Genomic DNA, 19,506 nt, shown 5'->3' with positions numbered 1-19,506 from the left:
CAGTTTATTCTGAGCCAATATGAGTGTCCCTGGTCCAGGGAAACACAGTCTCAAGAGGTCCTGAGAAAGCGTGGAAAGTGTGCCTGAGACGGTTGGGTTACACTTTGGTTTTATACATTTCAGGGAGAAAGGGATTGCAGGTAAAATCATAAATTGATAACATGGGAAGTATACATTGGTTTGGCCAGAAAAGGCAGGACATCTCGAAGCAGGGGTTTACAAGTCATAGGTGAGTTTAGGGATTCTTTAGTTGGCAATTGGTTGAAAGAGTTAAGCTTTGTCTAAAAACTTGGAGTCATTAGAAAGGAACATTTAAGTTAAGGTAAAGGGGGTTTGTTATCTGTTATGTGATGTCATGGTAGAGTTAGGGTGGAAAGTAAGCCACCATATACTGGGTTGAAAAGACCTGGCTAGCAAGACTGATGGCCTGCAGGCCTGACTTAACCCTTGCCTTGCATGGCCTTAGGTCTTGTTTATAATTTGGTATACTATTGTCACAAAGAGACTGTTTTGTCGGTTTTACGATCACTATTTTAACATTAATATGCGTCAGTTGTTGTGTCTAAACTCCAAAAGGGTATAATGAGGCATGTCTGATTCCCCCCCCCCCATCATGGCTAGAAACTCAGTGTTTATGGTTTTTCTGCCCACCCTCCCCCCACCGGCCAAGAGGGGATCCAGGGGGTCCATTCAGTGGGAGGGGGAGCTTAGGGTTTTATTTTTAGCTTATGCAGATGACCATCACAGACTGGAAGAATGCATAAAACAAGGAAAAGGTGCAACTAACTCCATGAGTTCTCCAAACCATAGTAAAATTAAGAATATGATTTCAACACAACAAAGTTTCAAGGACAAGATGATTGGCAACCAAATATGATGAAAAAGGAGATTACCAAGCTAAGAAAACAAACCGAGAACCCAAAGAACCACTTGGTGGATCAAATAAGTAAATTCAGAAGAGCAAGACACGAAAGAGACATGCATATAAATTGAAACAAGAGCATGGAGGAAGGACTTTAGATGATCACACTAATGCTGATCCAACATTAATAATTTACATGCCTTAAGTAAGGAGCTTAATAAACAGAATAGAAAAATACCCACAGATGCAGTATGCAAGAAGTTTCCAGAAATACAGGAAGGATTGAATGTGCTCCTCAAGAGAACATAGTCTCTACCAGGAAAAATCGATGCAGGACAATCAATATTGAGATATATTCTAGCTGTGTTATGATACTTCAAGAAAAATCAAAGCACTCTTTAGGCACGTAGGCACACGTGTGCGTGCGCATGCGCATACACGCACAAACACACACACACACACAAACACACACATACACGCACAAACACACACACACACACACACACTCAAATCAATCACTTACAAGGAAACAAATTTGTTCCATTTAAATATAGAAGTAAAATGTAACGTCCCCAGAATGTTTCTGGTCCTGAGTGAGATGAAGCACACACACTCTACTGGATGCTGCTATAAAACGTGGACACAGCACATGGGGCAGCTATATGAGGACTCTGAACAGTAAATAGAAGCAGGTAGACTGGGGAAGAAGACGACAATTTGAAGCACCACTGAAATAGCAATGAATTTGCCATTTTCCCCCCTTCAGTATCCTTGGCTCAACGTAGCCTGAAAGTTAGAAGTGGGCAATGGCGTGGACAGAGAGCACTCTAGTTATGACCTGAGAAGTGGGAAAATGGAATACTAACTCTCAGAGATAGTGGAGGAAATCCCCAATTTTTCTTTCTTCTTTTCTCCGTACTCTCATGTTCCGGCCCACTGGCAATCCTGTGGTAGCAGTGGTGGTGACAGAAGCAGTGACAGTGGCAGCTGCCAGGGGGCTTCAGGTGCTTAAAACTCAGAAGAAAGGTAACCTTCCTCTCTGATTGTGGGAGCTGTGGTCTCAAGAGGGTGGAGGCAAGTGCCCATGATTTCTTTTTTCCCTATTGGTTTTCCTGATGCATGACACCAGAAGAAGGCAAAGGCACAGTAAGTGTGTGGCAGAGAAGAGCAACAAAAGCAACAACTTTCTGGCTAGAAGTTTGAAAAGGGGAAGCTCAGGGAGCCAGAAAGTTCTGGGGAGGTTACAGAGAGGGAGGTGCTTGGGAAAGTAAGCCCATGAATCTGTGTATGAACTTCTAGCTCGTCCCAAGCTGCATGTGCATGGATGTGATCCTATACACCACACAAAGGACTTTGAGAATTTAACTAAGGGATATAGACCTTGACAGCTCCCATAATGCTGATCATGTTCAACAGAACCAAATATCACTGCAGAGGTTTTGAAAATGGAACTGACACTAAAACCACTGGACAGACATGTGGCCTGAACCCAAATGAGTGGGGAAAAAAATGAACAGAGCCTCGGGGACCTGTGGGGATATGACAAAAGAGCTAACTTTTGTGTCATCAGAGTACCAGAAGAAAAGGAGAAAGGGGTTGGGACTGAAAAAGTATTCAAAGAAATAATGGCTGAAAAATTTTAAATGTGACAAAAGACATAAACCTGCAGATTTAAGAAGCTGAGTGAACCCCAAACAGACTAAGCTTAAAGCAATTTATACCAAGATACCTCACAGCCACACTTATGAAAACTAAAGCCCTAGAAAAAAAATCTTAAAAGCAGGGAGAGAGAAAGGACACCTTACCTATATGGGAAAATCAACTAGAATGACAGTATATTTCTCATTAGAAAACCCTGGGGGCCAGAGGAAGTGGCACAACACTTATTAAGTGGTGAGAGAAAAGGACCAGAATCCTCTCTACAAAGCGAAATTATCCTTCAGGAATGCAAGGGAAATAAAAACATACTCAGCTGAAGGAAAAGTAAGAGAATTCGTTGCCATCAGTCCTATCCTTAGCTGTACCCTTAGAGAAGTTTTCTATATGAGAATCCACTAGCCATGTGGAAAACCTTGGCAGAGTATGACGTGCTCACCAATTGCCTCTGAAGTGGACATTTATCATGCTGCCTGATATTGGGAAGATATGTCTTAGAATCCTCCATGAGCACCTAATACACGTCTGCTCTGGTTTCTGCCTCCAACCCCTCCACTGAAATTGCTCTTTCCAAGGCCCCCAGCAACATCCGCATTGCCTAATTCACTTAAAATGTTTTAATGCTTATCATTCTGGAACTCACCAAGTGTTTCTGAGTTTGTCACTTCTTGCTCAGTTCTCCTGCTGGTTTCCTTCTGAACCTTTGCTCTCTTCCCCTTCTGGTTTGATTCCCTCCCAGTGCAGCCTCCTCCCACTCCCATCTTCTTTTTTCCTATTCGGACACTTCTCCAGTCTCTTTGTGAGAATGTTCTTCTTTTGCCTGCCCCTTAAAAGAAGTTGTCCTTGGTCCCCTTATATGTTCTATCTATGCACTCTCCCCGCATGGTCTCAGCTACATCCATGGCCTCAAGAGCTACGCCGTGACCCCCACATCTACAGTTTCAGTACTGACTTCACTCTTGAACACCCAAGCCATATAGCCTTCATCTCCAGCTGGATATCCCAGAGGCATCTAAAATTTCACATACTCCAAACCGAACTCATCTTCCTACCAATACCCAGACCTTCTCCTTCATCCCACATGTCCAGTAATGGCTCCAAAGTCTGTAGTCACCTCACTCTACCCTTGTGGAGTCATGTCAGAGCCCTTTATCTCTGCCCTCAACACCTCCTCCCCTGCCAACCAACATTGTACTTTTCCACTTGGCTAACTTCTACTCATTCTTCAAGTTTTGGCTCGGACACCATTTCTACAGGAACGTTTTCCCAACCCCAAAAGTCTTTGTAAGTTACTCCTCCTATTGTTCCTACAGCACTGTCTTGGACCATTTGTGTTGCAATAAAGGAATGCCCGAGGCTGGGCAGTTTATAAAGAAAAGCGGTCTATTTGGCTCACAGTTCTGCACGCTGTACAAGAAATGTGGCACTGGCATCTGCTCAGCTACTGGTGAGGGCCTCAGACTGCTTCCACTCATGATGGAAGGTGAAGGGGAGCTGGCATGTGCAGAGATCATATGGCAAGAGAGGAAGCAAGAGAGAGAAGGGGGGAGGGTGCCACACTCTTTTTAACAACCAGCTACCCCAGGATCTAACAGAATGAGAACTCACTCATCACCATCAGGAGGGCACCAGGCCATTCATGAGGGATGCGCCCCCATGACCCAGACACCTCCCTTTAGACCCCACCTCCAACATTGTGGATCAAATTTCAACATGAGATTTGGAGGGGTCAAACAAAACAAACTATAGCAAGCACCTTGAACTTCACCTCTCATAGCACTTATCAAAGTATAGTTTTGTAATTGTCTAGTTCCTTGTCTGTATCTTCCACCAGACCGTGTGAAGGGACCTTATCTATACTGATCACTGGTATTGCCTCAATGCCTAACACAGAGCCTGGCACATAGTAGGCACTCAATAAATATCTGTTGAAGGAATGAGCAAATGAATTATCGTGTCTCTAGGCAGGCTCACCACTATGAGAAATATATAGTTAGTGCCTACTATATGCCCTTTTACTACCTAAACCTTTTATTGAATCTGTCCCCATGTCTTACCTACCAATGTCATTGTCTTAGTTGATATATCTATCATTTCCTGAGTGGTATACTGCAGCAGCTTTCTGACTTTAACATCAGTCTTCTCTGCTCTCATCTCCACACAGCTGCCAGTATGATCTTTCTAGAAGCAAATCAGGTCATGTCACTCTCAAGCTGAAAGACCACAGTGGGTTCACTCTAGCCTACAGGGTATTCTAAAACCTGAGCATAACATAACAGAACCTCCACGTCTTGACTCCTGCCTACCTCTTACCCAGCCACGTCAACCACCACTACCCCGCTGGCACCTTACTCTCCGGCTTTAATGAACTAATTGCCCTCCCCAATGCCTTGGCTTCTCATCATGCTATAGATTCTTTCACACACACTTCCCCCAAGAAGCTTGCCTGATTCACTCCTATTCTTTTTAAAAAATGTTTATTGACCTCTCATTGTATACCACAACCGAGTGGGATTTATCCCACAAATGTAAGATTGGTTCAACATGTGAAAATGAATTTATGTAACATACAATATTAACAGAATGTGGGGGGGGCACTCATGATCATGTTAATCACACAGAGAAAAGCAGCATTTGACAAAACCCAACACCCTTTCATGAAAATATATTCAACAAACCAGGAATAGAAGGGAACTTCCTCAACCTGATAAAGAGCATCTATGAAAAACCCAGAGATAACATCACACTTAATGGTGAAGGATTGGGTGATTTCCCTCTAGGATCAGGAACAAGACATAGATGTCTTTTTTTTTTTTATTTTTTTTTTTTTTTTGCTGCTTCCAAATCAACATTGTACTGAAAGTTCTATTCATGGAAATTAGTCAAGGAAAGAAAGAAAAGGCATCCAGATTGGAAAGGAACAAGTAAAACCATCGCTATTCATAAATAGAATGTTCTTAGATACCCACCTCATCCCTATTTGAATATGCAGTAAATGAGCTCAGCAAAGTTGTAGGATCCAAGATCCATGTGCAACAATCAGTTGTATTTCTATACACTAGCAATGAAAATACACTAGCAACCTGAAAATAAGATTAAGAAAATGATTACTTTTACAATAGCATCAAAAAGAATAAAATACCGAGGAATAAATTTAACAAAAGGTGTGCAAGACATGTGCTCCGAAAATGATGAGACATTGCTGGAATAAATCAAAGAAGAACTAAATAAATTGGAAGGCATTCCGTGTTAATGGATGGGAACACTTAATATTGTTAAGATGGTCATAACTTTGAAGACAATATACAGATTCAGGGCGATGCCTGTTAGAATGCAACCTGCCTTCTTTGTAAAAATTGACAAGCTGATCCTAAAATTCATATGGAAGTGCAAGGGAACCAGATAGCCAAAACAATCTCAAAGAAATAAGAACAAAGTTGGAGGACGCATACTTCCCAATTTCAAAACTTACTAAAAAGCTATGGTAATCCATAAAAGTATGGTACTGGCATCATGATAGATATATTAGGTCAATGTTATACAACTTAGCGTCAGAAATAAACCCATATATTTACGTATAATTGATTTTCAGTAAGGGTGCCAATACCATTCAATAGGGAAAAGAATAATCCCTACTGGATCTCTATCTAACACCATGTTAAAAACAAACAAACAAACAAACAAAAACTCAAAATGGACCACAGATCTAAATGTAAGGGCTGAAACTATAAAACTCTCAGAAAAAAAGATGGTTGTAAATCTCCATGACCTTGGGTTAGGCAACAGTTCCTTCAATATGACACCAAAAACATAGCTACAAAAGATTTTTCTTTTGACAAATTGGACTACATCCAAATTAAAATCTTTTGTGCAACAAAGGACTCTATCCAGAAAGTGAAAGGGCAACCCACGGAATGGTAGAAACATTTGCAAATCACATATCTGGTAAGGGTCTAATTTCCATAATATATAAAGAAGTCCACAGCAAAAAGACAATCAATCAAATTTAAAAAATGGGCCAAGGGCTTGAACGGACGTTCCTCTAAAGCAGATGTACAAAGGGCCAAGAAGCACATGAAAAGGTGTCTTAGCCCATTTTCTGTCACTGTAACTGAATACCGGAGAATGGGTAATTTACAAAGAAAATAAATTTATTTCCTGCAGTTCTGGAGGCTAGGAAGTCCAAGAACAGGGCACTGGCATCTGGTGGGGGCCTTCTTGCTGTGTCATAACGTGGCAGAGGGCATCACATGGTGAGAGGGCAAGGGTGTGTGTATCAGTTCAGGTCTCTCTTCCTCTTTTCATAAAGCCACCAGTCCCATCGTGGAAGTCTCACCCTGATGACCTTATCTAATCTTAGTTGTCTCCCGAAAGCCGCACCTCCAATGAACATCTGAATTTTGGGATTAAGTTTCCAACACATAAAATTTGCAGGGCACATTCAAACCATAGCGACACCATTATCCATTTGGGAAACGCAAATCGAAACCACCATGAGATAGCACTTCACACCCACTAGGATGGCTATTATAAACAAGATAAAATGAAGTAAACAGAAAACAAGTTTTGTTGAGGATGTGCAGAAATCTGGACCCTCATACACTGCTGTTGGGAATGCAAAAGGGTACAGCTCCTATGGAAATCAGTTTGCTGGTTCCTCAATAAGTTGAATATAGAATTACAATATAGCCCAGCAGTTAGACTCCTAGATGTAGACTCAAAAACAATTGAAAACAGGTGTTCGAACAAAAAATCGTATAGGAATGTTCATGGCAGCACTAGTCACAATAGCCAAAAGGGGGAAATCACCTAACTGCCTATCAGCTGATGAGTGGATAAACAAAATGTGGTTTGTTCATACAACGGATCCACATCAATGAACCATAATGAAAACATTATGCTAAGTGAAAGCAGCCAGACATAAGAGGCCATGCGTTTATTGTATGATTCCATCTACAGGAAATCTCGAGAATATGCAAACCTGCACAGACAGAAAGCAGATTATCAGTTGCCAGGGACTATGGGGAGTGTGGAGGTGGTGGGGGTGGGGGTGGCAGTGGCGGTGTCATGTGTGTGGGTGTGTGTGTACGTGGGAGGTGGTGCAGGGTATGGGGAGTGGCTGCTTAATGGGTACAGGGGTTTCTTCTGGGGGGTGGTGAAAATGTTTTGCAACTAGATGGTCGTGATGGCTGCACAACATTGTGAATGTATTTAATGGCACTGAGTCGTACCACCACCCCCCTTCCCCACCCCTCCATCTTTCGCACCACGTTCCCATCCAGTAGAAAACGGGAGTTCCCGCAAGGAGAGGGTCCAGGGGCGAGAGTGAGCAGCATCCTCCCACCCCACGGCCTGCCATTTCTAAGCCCAGGCCTGCTGCCCGGGGGCCGCCTGGGAGGCAATGACGCCACCGGACGTGCGTGTCACGCAGCCGGCTCCCCGACCAATGAGGGACTGGTCCGTGGTCGTTAGGATACAGAGTACTGGACCGAGGACCGGCATATTGAGAGGCATCGCGTCGAGCTACTGCCGGGTGGAGATACCGCACGCAATGTCCAGCATGCCGGGCAAGCAGAGCCGTCGAAGGTCGTCCCGTCGTCAGAGCCAGACCCGCTCTCGCACAGCCAGAGCCGAGCTGGCGTTCTCGGTGAGCCACATGGAGCGCCTTCTGCGGGAGGGCCACTACACCCAGCGGCTGAGCTCCTCTGCCCCAGTTTTCCTAGCTGCCATCGTCCAGTACTTGACGGCCAAGGTCCTGGAGCTGGCGGGCAACGAGGCCCAGAAGAGCGGCAGGAGGCGCATCACCCCGGAGCTGGTGGACATGGCTGTCCACAACAACCCGCTGCTCAGCGGCTTCTTTGGGACCACTACCATCTCCCAGGTTGCCCCAGCGCAGGAGTAGCTGCTGACAGCTGGCTGCCGGACCTCAGCCGTCCTTCCCTCCACCCGTCGGCCCGCCCGCCTGGAGCCAAACTCGCCCCTCTCTCTGGCCGGCCAGGGCAACCCCGCCTGCCCAGGGCCTTCAGAAAGTTCTGTCAATAAAGTGTTTAAGGAAACACACGAGCCTGCTTGAGTCACTTTCCGTCAGAGGGGGTTGTGAGACATCCATAGCAGGAGGGTGGGAAGGGCAGGTGGTGGGGGTCTCAGGGTGTGGTGTGATGGGGTGGGAGTCATGGCTGGCACCTGGCATCCAATAGCGGAGGGAGGGAAGGGCAGGAGGTGGGGGTCTCGGGGCGCGGTGGGGTAGGGTGGGAGTCAGGGATGGCACAGTGGAGCAGAGACATCTATAGCCAGAGGGAGAAAAAGGCAGGCGGTGGGCGTCTCGGGGTGTCGTGGGGTGGAGTGGGAGTCAAGGATGGCGCAGAGGAGCAGAGATACCCATAGCCGGAGGGAGGGAAGGGCAGGCGGTGGGGGGTCTCCCGGTGGGGTGGGGTGGGAGTCAGGGATGGCACAGAGGAGCAGAGCCATCCATAGAGGAGAGAGGGAAGGACAGGCAGTGGGGGTCTCGGGGTGTCGTGGGGGTGGGTTGGGAGTCAGGGATGGCACAGACATCTATAGCTGGAGGGAGGGAAGGACAGGCGGTTGGGGTCTCAGGGCTTGGTGGTGTGGGGTGTGGGGTGTGAGTCAGCGATGGCACAGAGGGGCAGAGACGTCTATAGCCAGAGAGAGAGAAAGGCAGGCTGTGGGGGTCTCGGCGTGCGGTGCGGTGGGTTGGGAGTCAGGGATGGCACACAGGAGCACAGACATCTATAGTCGGAGGGAGGGGAGGAGAGGCGGTTGGGGTCTCAGGGCGTGGTGGTGTGGGGTGTGGGGTGTGAGTCAGCGATGGCACATTGCAGCACAGACATCTACAGCCAGAGGGAGGAAAAGGCAGGCAGTGCGGGTCTTGGTGGGGATGGGGTCGGATGGGGTCATGGCTGGTACAGTGGAGCACAGACATCCCATAGCTGGAGGGAGGGAAGGGCAGACGGTGGGGGTCTCGGGGTGGGGTGGGGTGGGAGTCAGGGATGGCACAGAGGAGCAGTCTCTCCAGGTGACAGTGCAGGGGATGGCCCTGGGTGGGAAGGGCTGGCTGGGGTGGGGGCACAGAAGCCTCCCCCATCGGTTCTGAGCAAGTCACGGCCTGTCTGATGAATTCCCCAGAGTCATGGGGTTCGTTGAGGTGCAGCTCAAGACCATCACTGCGGTGTTGTGTAAAGGCAGCCAGGGTTGGGGTGCAGAGGTGGACGAAGCGGTCGGCATGGGCTCCAATGGGGCAGGGACTTTGGGTGGGAAGAGAGGAGTGATGAGGGGAGCATCCCAGAAATACACAAACACGGAATGAGGATCACGCAGGGTCACGAGTGTAGCTTTGGCCGTGTCCAAACGGAGATGCTATGGGACGCCCTTAGCAACCGAGAGAGACAAGCCGTAACCTAACAACATCTGGCGCCAGGCCCGTCCCCGCCTGCCTCCGAAGGACCCTGGATTTGATTTGCGCACGGGGCAGGCGTCCGGCCAGGCTCCGCCCAAGACCCTTGATTTGCAAATGCCACTCGCAGCTGGGCCAAGCCCCGCCTCCGATCCTGCTCTTTGCATATCACCAGGGCAACGGGGCGGGCTCGGACTCCAGAGCCGGCTCCGACTCCGGACTCCCGAGCGGGCGCGGTCGCGTCGGCCAGCCCCAGGGAGACGCAGGGCACGTCGTGGCCCCCCGCACCGGTGGCGCCGCCACGTCTAGTGGCTGCGTCAGTGCGCCCGGAAGCGCTTGGGACGGCCAACATGGCGGCGGCCGCGGCTGGTCTGGGAGGCGGTGCGGGGCCCAGTCCCGAGGCCGGGGACTTCCTGGCCCGGTACCGGTTGGTGTCGAACAAGCTGAAGAAGCGGTTCCTGCGGAAGCCGAACGTGGCGGAGGCCGGCGAGCAGTTCGGGCAGCTTGGCCGCGAGCTGCGCGCCCAGGAGTGCCTGCCATACGCGGCCTGGTGCCAGCTCGCGGTGGCGCGCTGCCAGCAGGCGCTTTTCCACGGGCCCGGGGAGGCGCTGGCCCTCACCGAGGCCGCGCGCCTCTTCCTGCGGCAGGAGCGCGACGCGCGCCAGCGCCTGGTCTGCCCAGCCGCCTACGGGGAGCCGCTGCAGGCCGCCGCCAGCGCCCTGGGCGCCGCCGTGCGCTTGCACCTCGAGCTGGGCCAGCCGGCCGCCGCCGCTGCCCTCTGCCTGGAGCTGGCCGCCGCTCTGCGCGACCTGGGTCAGCCGGCCGCCGCCGGCGGCCACTTCCAGCGCGCCGCCCAGCTCCAGCTGCCCCAGCTGCCGCTGGCCGCGCTGCAGGCGCTCGGCGAGTCCGCCTCCTGCCTGCTGCTGGCGCGCGACTACAACGGCGCCTTGGCGGTCTTCACGCGCATGCAGCGCCTGGCACGGGAGCACGGCGGCCATCCAGTGCAGCTGCCGCCGCCACCGCCGGGGCCCCCGCCAGGACCCGGCGCGACACCCGCCCTGCCGGCCGCGCTGCTCCCTCCGAACGCCGGCTCTACGGCTCCTTCTCCCGCAACCCTGGGCGCCTTCTCAGACGTGCTGGTCCGCTGCGAGGTGTCTCGCGTACTACTGCTGCTGCTCCTGCAACCACCGCCCGCCAAGCTGCTGCCGGAGCATGCCCAGACCCTGGAGAAGTACTCCTGGGAGGCTTTTGACAGCCACGGGCAGGAAAGCAGTGGCCAGCTTCCCGAGGAGCTCTTTCTGCTGCTCCAGTCCCTGGTCATGGCTACCCACGAAAAGGACACGGAAGCCATCAAGTCGCTACAGGTGGACCTGTGGCCACTGTTGACTGCTGAGCAGAACCACCTCCTTCACCTCGTTCTGCAAGAAGCCATCTCCCCCTCGGGACAGGGGATCTGATGATAAATCACGGTAACCAAATGACTTTGTGCCTGCTATCAAACCTCACACATCCATCCACCTTTGCATTTGGGGAGAAAGAAGAGACGTCGTTCCTGGTTCTCCGTTTTATGTTACCCGTGTTGCCACCGTAGGAATGTAGTTGACGGAAAGTTACCTGTATCCCAAACGCTTATCTCCATAATAGTGGGAGAAATACACATTTCAATAGAATCAGAGTAGAGGACATGGCTCTCTTCCAAAAAACTGCAATGTGAAAATGAGAATCCCTTTAATCTCCGTCCTCCTCTTCTCCCACCCCCATCTTTGTTTTATTCACTTTGTAGCCCGGGCTAGAGTGCCGTGGCGTCAGCCTAGCTCACAGCAACCTCAAACTCCTGGGCTCAAGCAATCCTTCTGCCTCAGCCTCCCGAGTAGCTGGGATGACAGGCATGCGCCACCATACCCGGCTAATTTTTTCTATATATTTTTTAGCTGTCCAAGTAATTTCTTTCTATTTTTGGTAGAGACGGGGTCTCACTCTTGCTCAGGCTGGTCTCTTAACTCCTGAGCTCAATCGATCCACCCGCCTGGGCCTCCCAGAGTGCTAGGATTGCTGGCGTGAGCCACTGCGCCCGGCACCCCATCTTTGTTTTACAGTGACGATTTCATTTTGCACGGCTCCGTCTAAATTCCTGAGCTATGTGATTTCATCGTGACACTCATTGCTTAGACACTAGTATCTCTGTGTCTTTGTGATCACCAGATCCCTCCCTTGACTCACCCGCACTATACTGACGCATGGGAGTCATTTTATAACTTACAACTTTGTTGTTGCTGCAGCCCTAAGTCCAGGATAAAGCTCTTCTAGTACCCTTCACCTGTGGTTTAGATGGACCCCATCTGTACAATGTGACTATCTCATCTACTTGTCAGGGGACAAAAGGCAGCACCACATAGTTCTCTTTCAGCTCCAAGATGTATTCATTTGAAATTTACGGTGGGCCTAGTATGTGAGGCAGTCCTTACTCAGATCCCTGCAATGCAAGTGTGTCCAATGCAACAACAGTTCCAGTGCCAGTGTATCTATTTGCATTGGAATTCACAGTTCTGGCTCTATTCCAGGAGGTATCTGGCATCTACATTGCAACTTTTATTTAACTCAAATATTCAAATCGGAGCATGGCTCTTTGGTATTGTGTGATCACGTGAATGCAAGGCAGTGTCCTCCTGGTTCCCCAACAGCAGGAGGGTGTTGAGTTTTAAAACACTAAGTTTCCAAGGCTTTTTTGTCCAAATGTTACAAATCTTACCGATTGAGTTATTTTTACACTTTTGACAGTGATCATAGGAGCTCTTCAGAATATAACCTCTTTCTCAAACATTCGGCCTTGGGAAAGTGCATCTGTTAGACTGAAATTGTACACAATAACTAATCTTTGGGGCTACTGAGGACACAGTTGGGGGCGGGGGGGGTGATGTTTGTGTCTTGTGTTTTTGTTGCTGTTGTTTGGAGGGTGGGGGAGAGGTGTGGGTGGTCCTCACTGTGAGTTAAGTGCCTGGAAATGGGTGGGACTTTTAGGGTATTCTTTTCTCCTTCTAGTTCTACTTCAACAAGGTGGAAGTGATGGGAAATACAGGAGCAGCCCATTTGAGACAGATCCAGCCACCATTCATCTGCTCCCACTTGGCTGCCAGGAAGGGTCCTAGGGAGCCTAGGCCAACTTACTGCAAAAGTGGTAAGGGCACATGCTCCTTTAGTCTTTGGCTTTCTTTTCTTTTTTTTTTTTTTTTTTCTTTTTCCTTTCTTGGTACGCTCTTCTCAACCCTGGCTGCAGGCCTGGCCAGCTGCCTTACTCTGTTATGGCAAAATAATGTCAAGGTGTTACGGAGCATGACTCGTGATACTTTGTTGGGTTCGGGCTTAGGGAGAAGCCTCCTTAGGCCTCTGTGTCAGGGACGTGATGGGAGGGATAACCAGAGAGTCAGGTATTGGGTATATAGGCATAATTCTAGGAAACACTAAAACTCCTTGTTTTCCATTTGCCATCGGCTCACTTATGTATCTCACTCAGAAACTTAAACGGCAGGCATAACCGAGCCAAGGCTCGATTTCAGCATTTCTGACAGTGTTCTCTTGTAATATATCCCTCTAATACCAACATTAACACTGATTTCTAACATGCCAAAGACCAATATTTTTAAAGGACACGATTAGTTTGCTTTTTAACTTGAAAACTGAGGGGGAAAGGTCCTTATCATTTAAATGTTCATGGACAATTCCAAATTCACATTCAAAATATTTTAAACTGTTTAACATGGTGGCAGTGAGCCTTGAAGGGTGTTGGGGTTCCCCTTCTCCCCATTATGAGGTGCTCCTATAATCAGAAATATTGCTTATGAAAGAATATTTTATATGTGGATGGTACAAAGACATTCGAGAACCAAGATGTTGGAGGAAGATGATCAAGAAATTAGTAAATTTAGGCAAGCTCTGGGATCCAAAGGGTTCCGGTACTAAGGATTAATGTTAACTGTCTAGGTATCTACTGCAATTAGAGTAGACCAGCAGTCCAGTCCACAACCTTTGTCTGTAAAGGGCCAGAGAGATAGAAATACGTTAGTCTTTACAGGCCACAGGTGGTCTCTGTCGCATACTCTTCTTTGTTTGTTTGTTTTTGTAATCCTTAAACATGTAACAACCAGTCGTAACTCATAGTCCACACAAAAGCAGACTGCAGGCCAAATTCGTGGGTTATAGTTTGCCCATGCCTGTATAAGAACTCAATGACTGTTTTCTAAAGCAATAAACCTCATAAGAGTGGTTAATAAATGATAAATAAGCAAGTTATTCTTGTCACTGAAAAACAAAGTTTGAAAATAAATGAACTAGGCATTCAACTCTGGATTCTAGGAAACAAACAAACCAAAAGAAAGTAAAGGAGAATTTTTAAAGGTTTGAACAGAAATTAATGAATTAGAAACAGCTCTTTCAAAACCATGTTTGATTTTAAAACCAAGAGTTGATTCTTAGACAACCACTTGCCAACTCTTGATAAAGAGGGAGAAAGACATATATGTGTGTATACAGATACAGATATGTGGCACGGGAAGGGAGATAAGACTCTACACATTTACAGCAGTTTACTCAAGGTGACACAGATGAGAATACCAATAACCATAAAAGGATTGGAAAAGGCAGTCAAGTATGTGTTACTTAAATCATCTGTTACCTAGCTGCTGCTGATTCCTAGACAATTCCTGTCTGCCTGTCCAAGATCTTTGATTTGCATATGCAGCTTACCTGCAAGGCCTCTCCTCACAACATGTCCAGAAGAATTTGGTCCCTTTTCTTGCTTTTCTTCAGAATCCTTGCTTTGCGTATTGTCAAAGAAGAAATTATTAAAAGATTCTTGTTAAAACATGGTAAGAAAGAATTTATTCAGGATTGTAGCTATAGTTACAGGCACCCCTGCAATGGAACTTTGTATTCAGTAAGAGAGATGGGGCTCAATCTTGAATACAGCACGGGTAAGGGAAATTTATAGCCAAGGAACAGGGTAGGGGTCTCTGGTTACTAAGAGGAATCATCAGGGCTGAGGGGCATTGTGGCTAAACTGAGCTAACAGGATTCTTGCTGAATACAGGCCATGATCAGACATTACCTGGGAGATGGTGAAGGATGAGGATCCTGATCAAATATGGAGAATGGAGAGTTCTGGCTAAACTGATTTAGCAGGGTTCTTTTCTAAAATTGGATTTATAAGGAAGTGTACAGATGGGCATGGGGGAAGGTTCATAAACCTGACAAAAATTTGCCAAGCAGAGAATCTTTGTCAGTATCTCCAGGGAAACGGCACCTTAAGGTTGGAAAGCCATTGTTGTACTTGTTTGTGAGACCCAAGTTTTTAAAGTACATCTATGTCTTGTGTAGTTTCAATTCGATTAGAAAGAAATTTTATGCCTACTGCTTCTCTTCCAGGGTATTAATCTGTTACCAAATGTTATTTTTTTTGTTTTTATTATAATGGGGGCATAACAGCTGTCCTTGCACTTTGGAGAATTTTGAAGAGTTAAAAAGAAATATATAAAAGTTATATATAAATATATAAAATATATTAAACTATATAACTATAGATCATATATTTTCAAATTTATAAAATTATCTCTATATTAAGAACTTAATACTAGGGCTAGTACTGGATGTAGTACACACAGTGTTATTACTTTTTTATTGTTTATTTTTTATATTATATGATAAAATTGACCCCTTTTGGTGTCCATTTCTATTAACATGTGTAGATGTGTGAAATCAGCAGCACAATCAAGATGTAAAATGGCTCTATCAACTCAGAAAACTCTCTCATGCTGCTGCCCCTTTATAGTCCCTTTGTCTCAGATCTTGACAACCGCTCCTCTTCATCTCTGTAATACTACCTTTCTCAGAATGTCTTGAAAGTGGAATCATACAGTATATCACCTTTTGACACTAGCTCCTATCACTTATCATATTGCCTTTGAGGTTTATTTAGATTGTTATATATCAGTATTTCATTCTGTTTGATTGCCAAGTATTATTCCATTGTATGTATGTATCATAGTTTGTTTAACCAGTCACTTATTGTAGGACATTTTGGTTCATTCCAGGTTTTAGCAATTTTGAATAAAGCTACTATTTATATAAACATTCATGGATAGGTTTTTGTATGGACATAAGTTTTCATTTATCTAGAGTAATACCCAGGAGTTGGACTTCTGAATCATTTGAAAACTTCCCTCATGCCCCTTCCCAATTGGCCTCACCCTCATCTCCCAGAAACAACCACTGTTCTTATTTTTTTCACCACATACTAGTTTTGCCTACTCTCGAACTTCAAATAAATGTAATTATAGATGTAAGTACTTTCAGTGAAGCCTCCTTTAGTCAACATAATGTTTTTGAGATTCATTCATGTTGTATGTATCAATGGTCCATTCCTTTTTATTACTCAGTGTTTTTTAGCTGTATTGACAAACCACATTTTGTTTATACACACCTATTTATAGACATCTGGCCTGTTTCCAGTTTTTTGTTAGTATGAAAAACATTCATATGCAAGTTTTTGTGTGCACATATGTTTTCATTTGGGTAATTCCTAAAAGTAGAAATGTTAGGTAGTAGGTTAGGTGTATTTCTAGTTTTATAAGAAGCTGCTAAATTATTTTCCAAAGTGGTTGTACCATTTTAAACTCCTATTAACTATGTGTGAGGGTTCTAGTTGTTCCATACCCTTGCCAACATTTGGTGGTGTCGTCTTGTTAGTTTTAGCCTTTCTAGTGGATGTATAGTGATATCTCATTGTGGTTTTAATTAGCAAGTACCTAATGACTAAAGATGTTGAACATATATATAGTTTTTCAATAGAGTAATGTTAAAATCTCCAACTAGGATTGTAATTTTTCTAATATCCGAATAACCACTCCAGCTTTCCTATGCCTTCTGTTTGTGTGATATATGTTTATGCATCCTTTTAATTGCTCTGTGATTTTATATTTAAAGAATATCTCTTATAGATAGTATATAGTTGAGTGTTGCTTTTGTATACAGTGTGATAATTGCCTTTTAATTAAATTGCTTTTTTATATTCAATGTGTTTATCAATACTGTTGAATTTAGACCCACCATTTACCATTTGTTTTATGTTTATCCATATGCTTTTGTTCCTCTGTTCCTTCTTTCCTGCCTTATTTTATGTTAATTGAATATTTTTTTTAGAATTCTGTATATCTCTACTGACCTTTTAGCTATACTTCTTTGTATTATTTTTAGTGATTACAATAGTCATAGGAAAAAGTCATGGCTTTTCGCAGTCAACTTAGAGTCAATATTTTACCACTTCATATAAAATGTGAGAACTTTGCCAATGTAGTTACATATACTACCTTTTTTCCTTTATGCTACAATTGTTATATGTATTATATCTACATAGTAAGTGCACAGTAAAAGGTTTTCAATTCAGAAACACTGGGGAAGATGGATGACTAGAGACATCAGGTGCCAGATTGTCCCAGAGGGAAAGAAGAGTTTCGAATAAAGGAGAGGGGAGAATGGGCACAGCTCAGATGTAGTTTGGAGGGAAAGGTGCCCAGAGCCTGCTGGAGACTTCTTGGAAAGAAACTGTGAAGCGGAAGAGGAAGAATAAAAAATATATTGGCAAAGATCAACCCAAAGAAGCTCGGAGCCCAGTGAATGGGTTGGTGAGGGTTTCATTTCTCCTTCTCACACACCTCCATCCAGTAATGAGCAGGCTGCCAAGTTGCTTGGAAGCTTTTCCACCCTCACAAGCCCAAGTGCTACTGCGGGCACTGAACTGGGACCTTTTTTAAAATAAAGCATTGGGCTTTCAGCCCCTTCAGGATGCCCTCACTAGTACCCACAGCCCAGAGCAGAGAAGGTAGTCACCAAACTGCTTTTACAACCACTCCAGGGAGCTCCAGCCCTTTACTTTTCACATCACCTGTTCCCATACAGGCAGTTCCCAAGGCCTGCCCAGACTGTGGGGGCCCTGGAGAACTTGTGTGATCCCAGAGCTTGGACATTCCGTGCAGGATTCCTTCCAGGGAGAGGGATCAGAGGAGCTGAAGTGCCGGCTCTCTTCCATTTAGGCCCTTTTCCCCCTCTGCCCTTCCCCTACCCATTGCAGCCAAGAGTGCCATTTGAGCTGAGACTTTAAAGGGCGGCCACCTCCCCTCAGCTGGTGTACCCTCCAGTCTGAAGTTTACACAGAGAATGGGACCCATACCATTCCCCTTGAGGACCTTCAGTGGACCCAGAGGTGCTCGGTCTGGGAGCTCCACACTTTCTGACACTCCCTGGAGATGCCCACCAGTGAGACAGACATGCAGGCCAAATCCCATACCCCCAGGACTCAATCGGGTTGCTAGGGGGCACAGAGGGGAGATTTGAGAGCTGGACTCAGGAGGCAAGGGAGCCCACATGGGCAGAACTGACAGGAGAGTGCTGTGTGGGTCCGAGCTGTGGCAATCTGGTGGAACACCCATTCCCCCACAGGAAAGCTGGGCTTTTGGACTGGGCCAGGTCCTAGGGCAAGGAAGTTCCCAGCTAGTTGTGCCATTGCTTGATGATTGTGGGTGCCTGTTTGTAACCAGACACTGGAGGGAGACTCCTCACAGGGGTAGAGTGAGAGGGGCAGAGCTCAATCCCAATAGTCAGTTGGTGAATTGCAGATGGCCCCTTCCCCACAAGCAGATGTTCCAGTTCAGTGAAGCTGCTTTGGCCCCTTTCCCAGTGGCTTTCCCCAGAAGCCTTTGATCCCTGCCAAGACAGTTCTAGGACCTACATTTATGGAGCCTGAAGGCAGCATCACCTGACCTATATCTACCCAACCTCACTCCTCCACCCAGCTCTGCTGTGCCACCCAGGTCAAGGAATCGCCTAGGAGCTACAGGGCCCCTCCCAGTGCCTGGGGCACTTGAGTGCTTCTCCTGAGGGGCTAGAGCCTATTACAGGCACAAAAGAACATCACTGCAGTTGACTCTTTCCTGCAAGCATCTACTACTGACAGGGAGAACAACTGTACAGCTCATTATAGCATCTTCTGACTTAATCAAATAGGGTGTGACAAATTCTTAACAAGCACCACCCACCATCTCAGAGATTAAGCTGGGGGTCCCAATATGGATAGAGTGCCGGGGTGCCATGCTTCCCCTGTAGGCACTATGGCCAAGGTGTGAGAGAGCTCCCTCTACTGCCATAGGCCTCTTCCTCGACAGACCAGGGACCTGCCTGGAGTCTGTGTTGTCATTGCACCAGACAATAGGCACAGTGGGGATCAGGTGGCAGCTGACCCTGGGTATCTGCAGCTGAAGTCATCCTGTGCTCTTCAGTGCACACTGCCAGGTCAGCATGGGACTCAGCTTTGCTGTGGTGGCCTGCACATTGCCTCCACCAGGTTGGGGAGGGAGTGGACTAAGTGGAGGTTCCTCTGAGCTGTACCCTGTGACTTGAAGTCAAGTGCCCCTCCCCTACAGTGCAATGGGATCTGAGCACAGGAGTTTTTTTTTTTTTTTTTTTTTTTTTTTTTTTTTTTTTCTTTTTTTTTTTTTTTTTTTTTGAGACAGAGTCTCGCTTTGTTGCCCAA

General features: G+C 46.6%; 2 protein-coding genes across 2 annotated transcripts; both read left to right on the top strand.

Moving 5' to 3' along the window:
- Positions 1–7,974: 7,974 nt before the first annotated feature.
- Positions 7,975–8,574, top strand: LOC142866175 (histone H2A-Bbd type 2/3-like). The gene has a single exon (XM_075999702.1). The coding sequence runs from the start codon at positions 8,070–8,072 to the stop codon at positions 8,418–8,420; it is 351 nt and encodes a 116-aa protein (XP_075855817.1). The 5' UTR covers positions 7,975–8,069; the 3' UTR covers positions 8,421–8,574.
- A 1,677-nt stretch (positions 8,575–10,251) lies between these two features.
- Positions 10,252–17,262, top strand: LOC142866164 (40-kDa huntingtin-associated protein). The gene has a single exon (XM_075999684.1). It carries the CDS (start codon positions 10,280–10,282, stop codon positions 11,384–11,386), a length of 1,107 nt encoding a protein of 368 aa, XP_075855799.1. The 5' UTR covers positions 10,252–10,279; the 3' UTR covers positions 11,387–17,262.
- Positions 17,263–19,506: the final 2,244 nt, after the last annotated feature.

This window comes from Microcebus murinus, unplaced genomic scaffold (genome assembly GCF_040939455.1).
Source record: "Microcebus murinus isolate Inina unplaced genomic scaffold, M.murinus_Inina_mat1.0 scaf001_hap2_Mmur4.0, whole genome shotgun sequence".
Taxonomy (NCBI): Eukaryota; Metazoa; Chordata; class Mammalia; order Primates; family Cheirogaleidae; genus Microcebus; species Microcebus murinus.
This window is presented reverse-complemented; position numbering and strand designations above follow the sequence as displayed.